Here is a 10,980-nt window from a genome sequence, read left to right as displayed (position 1 = left end):
CCCATTCATTTCCAATGCGCTCAATTTTAACCATAAATGATACAAGTGACTATTTTTTTCAGGACCTTTTAACATTTTCGAATCATGTCCATTATGTTGTGTGTGTGTGTGTGTGTGTTCACACAGCATCTGCCGAAACCACTACAAAATGTTGTACCATTCCGATGAAGTAAAAAAATTATAATCTAAAATTATCAAAAAAAATTTTTAGACAAGGCAGGTCTATTTATATAGCACATTTCATACACTATGGCAATTCAAAGTGCTTTACATAGAAAGGAACTAAAATAATCACAAAATAAAAGCAAGGACAATAAAACAGTTGTTAAAAGAAATTAAAAGAGTTAAAAATGACACCAGAGGGTAAACACTATTCAATCCCACAGACTTGCATTAGAGAGCAAAAGCTTGTCTGATCAATAATGCACATCAACATCTGTTTATGTCTTTCAGCTCCTCCTATAACGATGGATTTGATCCTAATCTCAAGCATCATTCTAACCCTCTCCCTCCCAGTGCATTGTGGGAAAATCCTGGTGTTTCCTCACGAAGGCAGTCACTGGGTGAACATGAACGTCCTGATCCAGGCGCTTCACTCCAGGGGTCATCAGGTCACCGTGATCCGGGCCCTCGACAGCTGGTACATCTCGGAGACCTCGCCTCACTACGCCTCCATGACCGTCCCGTTCTCCCTGGGCGGAGACGACGAGTTCTACAGCAGTTTCATATCTAGACAATTACAGATCAAGCGGGAGCGGCAGTCGGCGTGGACCAGATTCAGACTCGACATGGACCTCAAGGACCGGTTCTCGGAAATGCACAGGAAGATCTGCGAAATGGTGATCTATATAATCGAGAGCGATCCCGCGCTGTTGGAACGGATCAAACAAGCCGACTTTGACTTGATGTTGACGGATCCGGCGAACGGAGGAGGAGTCGTTCTCGCTCGATATCTAAACCTCCCTCTCGTCTTTAACGTCCGATGGACGGTTCACGGAGAAGCGCATTTCGCGATCGCCCCGTCTCCGCTCTCCTACGTCCCCTTCCCGCTTTCCCAGCTCACCGACAACATGACGTTTCTCCAGAGGACATATAACGTGTTGTTTTACACTCTTCGGATGTTCCTCTACCGGCGCATCGTCGGCCCTCATTACGCCGCGTTGTGTGAGCGCTACTTCGGCCCTGATTTGGATTATTTTGAGTTATTTCAAGCCGCTGATATTTGGCTCATGAGAGTCGATTTTGTGTTTGAGTTTCCTCGTCCGACTATGCCGAACGTCGTTTACATCGGCGGTTTTCAATGCAAACCTGCGAAAGCGCTTCCGGTTGATCTTGAGGAGTTCGTGCAGAGCTCTGGAGAGCACGGCGTTATCATCATGTCTTTAGGAACGCTAGTCGCGCAACTTCCTGGTGATATCGCAGATGAAATAGCCGCTGCGTTCGCTCAGCTTCCCCAGAAAGTGATTTGGAGATACACAGGAGAGCGACCGTCGACTTTAGGCAACAACACTCTACTGGTTAACTGGTTACCGCAGAATGATCTCTTAGGACATGCGAAGACTAAGGTTTTTGTGTCTCATGGAGGAACTAATGGTATTTTTGAAGCCATTTACCACGGCGTTCCTCTAGTCGGGTTACCGCTTGTTTTCGATCAGGATGATAACATTTCAAAAATGAGACATAAAGGTGTAGCTAAAGCTGTGGACATCGCCACTATAGATCGAGGGATATTTAAAGATGCATTAGAGGAAGTGATTAATGAGCCGTCGTACAGAACGAACATGCAGAGACTCTCCGTTCTCCACAGAGACACGCCGTTAAAGCCACTAGACAGCGCCCTCTTCTGGATGGAGTTCGTCATGACACACAGAGGCGCTGCTCACCTGCGCACGGACTCTTATAAAATGCCCTGGTACTCGTACTACTGTGTTGATGTCGTCGTGTTTTTAGTGTTGATTGTGTCGTTTGTAGTTTTTATTGTGTTTAAAGTGATCGCATGTTTATGTTGCTGGTTATGTGCGAAAAGAAAACGAGCAAAGCAAGATTAAGTTTGATGGTGTCTTTTAAGGTTGTGGAAACACTGAAGTGATATTGAGTTTTGTTAACTGTGTGTGTGTGTGTGTGTGTGTGTATGTGTGAGAGAGAGAGAGAGAGTGGGTGAGTGAGTGAGTGTGTGTGTGAGTGTGTGTGTGTTTAAGAGAGTGATTATGTGTGTGTGTGAGAGTGAGTTTGTGTGAGAGACTGAGTTTGTGTGAGAGAGTAAGTGTGTGTGTGTGTGTGTGTGTGAGAGAGAGTGAGTGTGTGTGTGTGTGTGTGTGTGTGTGTGAGAGAGAGTGAGTGTGTGAGAGAGAGAGAGAGTGTGTGTGTGTGTGAGAGAGAGAGTGAGTTTAAAAGAGTGAGTGTGTGTGTGAGAGAGTGAGTGTGTGTGTGTGTGTGTGAGAGAGAGTGAGTGTGTGAGAGAGAGAGTGAGTGTGTGTGTGTGTGTGTGTGTGTGTGTGTGTGTGTGTGTGTGTGTGTGAGAGAGAGAAAGAGTGAGTTTAAAAGAGTGAGTGTGTGTGTATGTGTGTGTGTGAGAGAGAGTTAGTTTAAGAGTGTGTGTGTGAGAGAGTGATTGTGTGTGTGTGAGAGAGTGAGTTTGTGTGAGAGACTGTGTGTGTGAGAGTGTGTGTGTGTGTGTGTGTGTGTGTGTGTGTGTGTGTGTGTGTGTGTGTGTGTGTGTGTGTGTGTGTGTGTGATAGAGAGTGAGTGTGAGTGAGAGAGAGTAATTTTAAAAGAGTGATTGTGTGTGAGAGTGATTTTAAAAGAGTGATTGTGTGTGTGTGTGTGTGTGTGTGTGTGTGTGTGTGTGTGTGTGTGTGTGAGAGAGAGAGTGGGTGAGTGAGTGAGTGAGTGAGAGTGAGTGTGTTTAAGAGAGTGATTGTGTGTGAGAGTTAGTTTAAGAGAGTGTGTGTGTGTGTGTGTGTGTGTGTGTGTGTGTGTGTGTGTGTGTGTGTGTGTGTGTGTGTGTGAGTGAGTCAAAAGTTTGGAATGTTCATTATAGTAGAAGGATCATGTGACACTGAAGACTGAGTAAGACACAGTGAAGACACACACAGAGTAATGATGCTGAAAATTCAGCTTTGATCTCAGGAATAAATTACATTCTCAAATATATTCACATAGAAAACACTTATTTTAAAATTAAATATTTCACAGTATTACTGAAATATTTTTGATCAAATAAATTCAGCCTTGGTGGGCCGAAGAGACTTCTTTCAAAAACATTTAAAAAAATCTTTATTATTCCAAACTTTTGAATGGTAGTGTATATATTACTATTTTGTAAATAACAGCTTTTATCTCACTTTTGCTGTTTATGTTCTTTTACTGATTGAGTATGTCAACATGTTTAATTAAATAATAAAATAAAAACCTTTTTAACAGTCAACATGAATCTTCTGTAATGTGATGTATTTCTGGATTGCATATGTGAGAATGCATATTTAGCTTTTGATCAACGTTGAAGCATTTCTACTGAATAATGTGCACTGATGCATTGTTCACATTGAGACCAGTGATACGAATTAAACAATGTAAAGTCAATGTGATTTCATGTTGACTCTAAGATTGAAATGATTTCTTCCACTATTCTCCCCTCCAGAAAGCATTAGCTCATGATTAGAGCGTCTGTAATTACAGTGATGTATTACAGTGACCTGCGGGACTCGAGTCTAATAGAAGTGACACTCAGACTACTTACACTGCGGTTACTGCCTGTAATGACTAAAACCACAGTTTAATCACTGCTGCGTCTCTTCAGAGCAATTACAGCCGATTGCAAGGATAACAGAGCTTTTAAATGCAACATAAGTCAATTAACATGTTGTTTTTTTTATGCATAAGGAAGTGCTGAAATTGAATATATATATAATTTTATTTTGTACATCAGAACAAAAGATAATGTCTACAATTATACAACGAGTCTAGTGTAATATTTAAAGGTTGAAACATCACATGCATATGTAGTATAAAAATAAAACAACATGCAAAACAAAAAATAAGATATTAAAACACTCTTTGTGTGACCTTGCTCATATCATGTTGACGGGAGTTACAATTGCATGATGGGAAAGGTGAATCCTTTTCTGAATCCTTAAACAAACTGTTGCAACCCTGATTTCTCACGTTGTTCTGCTGATGTTTGGATTGTGACTATATGCAGTGTTCAATTAGTTACTAAAGCACTGCATTATGTTGAGGCGAGGCAATAATCATGTCAATCAAACTGTTTGTGTAAAGTTGTGTTTCTCTTAATGCTGTTCAGTTTGAACTTCAGTTAGACCGTGATGGCAAGTCCATTCATGGAAGTAATTTGGGGGGAAAGGACCATTAGTCTTGGTGATAATCATCAGTCCTGATTAATTGAACCTGTTATGCATATAAAAACCTTTGAATAGTGCAAAATTTTACATTACTGGGGCGAAACCCTCAAATGGGACACTTTTGCACATTATCAAGCCCTAACGAGTGTAAATATAATGAATTACAATAGTATTCTACCTAACAAAATGTATTTACACTTGCTCCATGACATCTCAATTGACAGCATCTGTGATATGTTGCTGATTGACACAGATAATTACTTTTTTTTTGTTTTGCGTTAATGCACTTGTATTGGAAATCTATGAGCTAGTGTGTTACAAGTAGTTTAAAAAGCAGAAATGTGCAGCTTTTGTTTTGTTAAAATTATATAAACATATATTAATTCTTCTGTATGATGTATATGTTCTTGTAAAAGAATGTTCTTGTTTACAGACAAGCGATTCTTATCACCCTCGATGTGTAAATGAGTCAAAATTAGTTCACCCAAAAATGAAGTCGTCATAATTTACCTGCCCTCATGTTGTTCCAAACCCGTAAGACTTTTGTGCATCTTAGAAACACAAATGAAAATAGTTTTGATAAAATCTGAGTGATTTCTGTCCCCCCCAATGACAGTTCATGCAACTATCACTTTGTCACTTCAAAAAGTTCATATAAAGAGATATTAAAATTCATCAATATGAATTGAGAGGTTTCATCCAAATTATCTGAAAAGACTCGATCACTTTATATGATGAACAGATTTATTTTAGGCTTTTATTCACATATAAACATTCATCAGCGAACATAAACAGAAGATCAACTGAACCTGCTTGATGCTCATGAACAAACCTCATTGGTTCTTGTGTAAACTCAAACGTTCTGCGTAACATGAGAATCAACCTCATTGGTTCTCAAACGTTCTGCGTAACACGAGAATTAACCTCATTGGTTCTTGCAGTAACTCAAAGGTTCTTTGTAACACGAGAATGAACTTCATTGGTTCTTGCTGAAGCTCAAACGTTCTGTGTAACACGAGAATGAACCTCATTGGTTCTCAAACGTTCTGTGTAACACAAGAATGAACCTCATTGGTTCTCAAACGTTCTGCGTAACATAAGAATGAACCTCATTGGTTCTCAAACGTTCTGTGTAACACGAGAATGAACCTCATTGGTTCTTGAAGAAACTCAAAGGTTCTTTGTAAAACGAGAATGAACCTCATTGGTTCTCAAACGTTCTGTGTAACACGAGAATGAACCTCATTGGTTCTTGAAGAAACTCAAAGGTTCTTTGTAACACGAGAATGAACCTCATTGGTTCTCAAACGTTCTGTGTAACACGAGAATGAACCTCATTGGTTCTCAAATGTTCTGCGTAACATGAGAATGAACCTCATTGGTTCTCAAATGTTCTGCGTAACATGAGAATGAACCTCATTGGTTCTCAAACGTTCTGTGTAACACGAGAATGAACCTCATTGGTTCTCAAACGTTCTGTGTAACACGAGAATAAACCTCATTGGTTCTCAAATGTTCTGCGTAACATGAGAATGAACCTCATTGGTTCTCAAACGTTCTGCGTAACATGAGAATGAACCTCATTGGTTCTCAAACGTTCTGCGTAACATGAGAATGAACCTCATTGGTTCTCAAATGTTCTGCGTAACATGAGAATGAACCTCATTGGTTCTCAAATGTTCTGCGTAACATGAGAATGAACCTCATTGGTTCTCAAACGTTCTGTGTAACACGAGAATGAACCTCATTGGTTCTCAAACGTTCTGTGTAACACGAGAATAAACCTCATTGGTTCTCAAATGTTCTGCGTAACATGAGAATGAACCTCATTGGTTCTCAAACGTTCTGCGTAACATGAGAATGAACCTCATTGGTTCTCAAACGTTCTGCGTAACATGAGAATGAACCTCATTGGTTCTCAAATGTTCTGCGTAACACGAGAATGAACCTCATTGGTTCTCAAACGTTCTGCGTAACATGAGAATGAACCTCATTGGTTCTCAAATGTTCTGCGTAAAAAGAGAATGAACCTCATTGGTTCTCAAACGTTCTGCGTAACATGAGAATGAACCTCATTGGTTCTCAAACGTTCTGCGTAACATGAGAATGAACCTCATTGGTTCTCAAACGTTCTGCGTAACATGAGAATGAACCTCATTGGTTCTCACGTATCAAGCGAACATGCTTGATCTTCCGTTTACCACAACTGATGTGTGAGTTGATGAATGTTTATATGTGAATAAAAGCATAAATTCAATCTGTTCATCATATGAAATGGTCGAGTCTCTTCAGAAAATTTGGAATAAACCACTCAATTCATAAGGATTCATTTTACGATCCCTTTAATGGATCACAGATACTGTCAATAGAGCTTAACTTGTACTGAACCTGGAAATAATCCTTTAAAGTGTTCGTTCCCTCCAAAAAATGTACTTTTATGTCATCGTCGACTCTTGTTGATCTAAAGTTGTATGACTTTATTTCCTCCTCAAAGATAATTGTGCTGTTTGTTCTTTTCCATGCAATTTCAATGAACAGAAATAATGTCAAGCTTTTAAAAGGACGAACTGTAAAAGCACCATAAAAGAAGTCCATAAAATGCTATATTTAAAGGTTTTTTTTTTAGGAACGGGCTGAAGTTGTTATTCACTCACAGTTTAACCCTTGTGATCTGATTCATGGATGAGTCATTCAGCAGATTCAGTTCTCATTCATTCAGTTGCAGTGAAAAGAGCGACCAGCACAGTCTTCAGAATTTGTCCTTTTCTCCACAGAAGAAAGAAAGTCAAACAAGTCTGGCACACTTGAGGGTGAGTAAATGGCTGAATCTTCTTTTTCGGGTGAATTATCCCTGTAAGCAAATGTTCTTGTGTGTTACTCACTGCTCTACATGAACACTGTAATGCACAGAGTGACTCAAGATGGTTACAGAAAGGCTTGTAACAGGTTTTTCTTCAGGCAGATGAGTAATATGTTCTGCTATCAGCTGGAGCTGAAGAGGGTCATCTCCGCCACATTGGCATCTTCTGTTTCTATCTCCTGCTGGCAGCTTTCTCTGATCACGTACACGACCAGTCCGAAACAGATAAAAATGAGCAGCACTATGCCGATCACCTGTTAATGAGACAGAGATACAGTGGACATCTGTAACAGGTAACGAGAGACCACACTGTAGAAAAAGTAGGCACATTCAATTAAATATCAACTTGGCTGTTAAAGTCATTTACATTTACATTTACATTAAACCATAAAATGAGTTGAGACTTGTATAACTTGTAAAACAGCATATGTTGTCATAACTTATTGATCATATACTTTTTTTGTTTGTTTTTTACAGTGCAATGATTTAATAGGGGTTGATTGCTCGCCTACATGTGTAAAGAGTACTTCAATTTTTTATCCGTTACATAATGGCATTAATTGAATGTGTCCGGGTCTTATTTCACCATAAAATCTAATTAAATATTTTTCAAGAAAATAAACCTTTTTAGGATTTGTTTTTGCATTGTGACATTGTTTATTAATATTAACCACATTTCTCTCTAGTTCTCATTACTTTAATACCAAAACAAAAACTATGTTATATTTTATTTAAATTTTAAAGTATTTATGTAACATGGTAATCAATGTAGTACTTTTTTATATGTATATTGTTAATAAATAAAAAATACTGTAACATTAATTTGATATATATTTAAAAATATATAGAATGTAGAATTTGTATACATTGTAATACACTATTTTTTATACTTTTACAAAGAATATAGTTTATTTATTGCATTACTTTCAAACTCTGTAAAATCAACTTAATTTGTCTTTAAGCACAAAAAACAAAACAAAAAGATATTATTTTCATTTTATTTTAAGGTGAAATGTGACCTGGACATGTTTTTGTGAGATTCCTCATAGACACCGTAACAAAACATCCACTATAATGGACATAAATTAATTGTTGGGTTACAGAAGTAGCAAATGTAATGTCAAAAGTTTCATTGGTTGTTCTCAATAATCTAGTCAAGAATGGAACTAAGCTGTAAATATAGACATTGATAGTATCAGAGTTTTAAAGATGTTCTCTATAGCAACATTCCAGGTATTAATTATCTACAGAGTTCTACAAATGTGTCACGGGATCTACAGAGTTCTAAAAATGTATCTGAAGATACAATGATACTTTTTTTAGAACTCTGTAGATACTATGATACATTTGTAGAACTCTTAAGATACAGAGTTCTACAAATGTATCAATGTATCTGCAGAGTTCTAAAAATTGATCTGAAGATACACTGATAAATTTTTTAGAACTCTGTAGATACTATGATACATTTTTAGAACTCTGTAGATACTATGATACATTTTTAGAACTCTGTAGATACTATGATACATTTTTAGAACTCTGTAGATACTATGATACATTTGTAGAACTCTGAAGATAAAGATACATTTGTAGAACTCTTAAGATACAGAGTTCTACAAATGTATCAGTGTATCTGCAGAGTTCTAAAAATGTATCTGAAGATACAATGATACTTTTTTTAGAACTCTGTAGATACAATGATACATTTGTAGAACTCTGTACATACAATGATACATTTGTAGAACTCTGTAGATAAAGATACATTTGTAGAACTCTTAAGATACAGAGTTCTACAAATGTATCAGTGTATCTGCAGAGTTCTAAGAAATGTGTCCCTGTCATTTGAAAGCGACACTGAGAGTTAGCAGGAGGTCTACTGGAGCGTGAAGACTCGAGAAGTGTCCTGACGGGTTCCAGGATCTCACCTGAGACTCCACAAACAGTTGCTGTGAGCGCAGCATGAGTTCCTGAGGAGTGACGCTCTCTTCTTGAATGGGCTCGCACCATTTCTGCGGAGCGGCTTTGTCCACGATCACGAACCGGCCGTGCCAGTCTGTCATCGCACAGGCGAAATACTGACCGTCCAGGAAGAGCAGGATCAACCAGACCACGGGGGGAACGAAACTGGACAGAGACACGGTCCTCCTGCACCAGACGTCACACCTGCATCCCTGAATGATCATCATCAGCGAGAAGGCCATGACGGCGGGAATGATGAAGAATGCGGAGGAAAACAACCCGTTCCAGGCCGGATTACACGGACACTCAAACTCCAGCTCCACCAACTTCTCCAGTCCCATCAGGATGAAGCCGAAGGCCACGTTGGACACCAGAGGACTGTTGCTCAGTTCATTCTTCAGTCTCGTAAGCCATTGTTGTCGACTTCCCATACTAACAACACCTGAAAGTCAGAGGAGAGCTGGTGAAATTCCTCCCACACATTTGCAGAAGGTCACTGACGCGAGACTAATTGATCCTGGGGCAAGTTTTCCCCCTCCTGACCTTTACGTTCCCATTGGCTCGGAGCAAAGGTGGGTGTGTCGTTCGTCACCTCTCCTCTGAAGGTCATTGGCTCGCGGCTGGCGGGAGGTGTGGCTTCCATTTAAATGTGTGTTTCATTGACGTGCTTGAGTAAAGTGGAGGGAAAAGTGTCCGCTCTGTTATTGGGCACGTCAGCGTGACTGCAGATCTCAACGTGCTGTGTCATCAGAATCATTCTCAACTCACTCGCATTGTTTAGGGTCGCCTTTACTCCTGGGAGCTTTTTTAAAAGAATCCTTAGATACGCAAACTCGACCGGTCAAAAGTTTGGACACAACAGGCTGAGTTTGTTACTTGTGACCCTAAAACCTTTAACCTAAAGGCTTCTGCTTACATGCTTTGAGTTAGTTTAATAGACAAATGTAAATTGTGCTTGCATTTGAATTTCTTTAGAAAACAGAAATGGTTTTACACAATTGGGTTGAAGTGGATAGTGAAGGAAGACGTCAAAAGTGCAGCCTATACGTTCCTCCTTTATAGTGTTTAAAAGTATACCAGAATGCACCTCATGAATGTTTCATTTTAAAACAATGAAAGAGTAGGTATATTCTAACTATTTTTATGCATTAAGATATTCATTAGTTCATCCACATGATGGCGAAAAGCAGATCATATGTGACCATGGACCATAAAACCAGTCACATGGGTCAAGTTTTTAAAATTGAGATGTATACATCATCTTAAAGCTGAATAAATAAGCTTTCCATTGATGTATGGATTGTTAGGATAGGACAATATCTGGTCGAGATTGTAACTATTGTAAATCTGGAATCTGAGGGTGCAAAAAAATCGAAACATTGAGAAAATCTCCTTTAAAGTTGTTCATTTATGTTGGCGATTGTGCTGCATTCACTCACAAAAATAAATGTTTTATATATTTACGGTAGGAAATTTACAAAATATCCTCATGGAACATGATCTTTACTTAATATCCTCATGATTTTTGGCATAAAAGAAAAATCGATAATTTTGACCCATACAATGTATTGTTGGCTATTGCCACAAATAAACCCGTGCGACTCGAGACTGGTGACGTGATCCAGGGTCACAAATAATAAATGTATTTAAGACATTCTTAAATATAAAGGTTCCAAAAGGTGTTTTCTCCCCACAGTGATGCAATATAAGAGTCCATGGATGTTAAAGTTCTTCATGGGATCATCAATGCCAGTAAAGATCCTTTATTTTGAAGAGTGTATCATCACACTATTCACTGTTTTA

At 38.7% G+C, this 10,980-nt stretch overlaps 1 protein-coding gene across 1 annotated transcript; it reads left to right on the top strand.

The window, feature by feature from the left end:
- The first annotated feature begins 459 nt into the window (after window positions 1-459).
- ugt5f1 (UDP glucuronosyltransferase 5 family, polypeptide F1) lies at window positions 460-2,185 on the top strand. Its single transcript, XM_079874175.1, has one exon. It carries the CDS (start codon window positions 468-470, stop codon window positions 2,046-2,048), a length of 1,581 nt encoding a protein of 526 aa, XP_079730301.1. The 5' UTR covers window positions 460-467; the 3' UTR covers window positions 2,049-2,185.
- Window positions 2,186-10,980: the final 8,795 nt, after the last annotated feature.

The sequence above is a fragment of the Squalius cephalus genome (assembly GCF_949319135.1).
Source record: "Squalius cephalus genome assembly, chromosome: 6".
Taxonomy (NCBI): Eukaryota; Metazoa; Chordata; class Actinopteri; order Cypriniformes; family Leuciscidae; genus Squalius; species Squalius cephalus.
Note: the sequence above shows the minus strand (reverse complement) of the source record. Positions and strands in the feature narration are given on the sequence as shown.

Bases quoted from the DNA above. Each gene is read 5' to 3' on its own strand.
- ugt5f1 (XM_079874175.1), top strand. From the start codon at position 468: ATGGATTTGATCCTAATCTCAAGCATCATTCTAACCCTCTCCCTCCCA.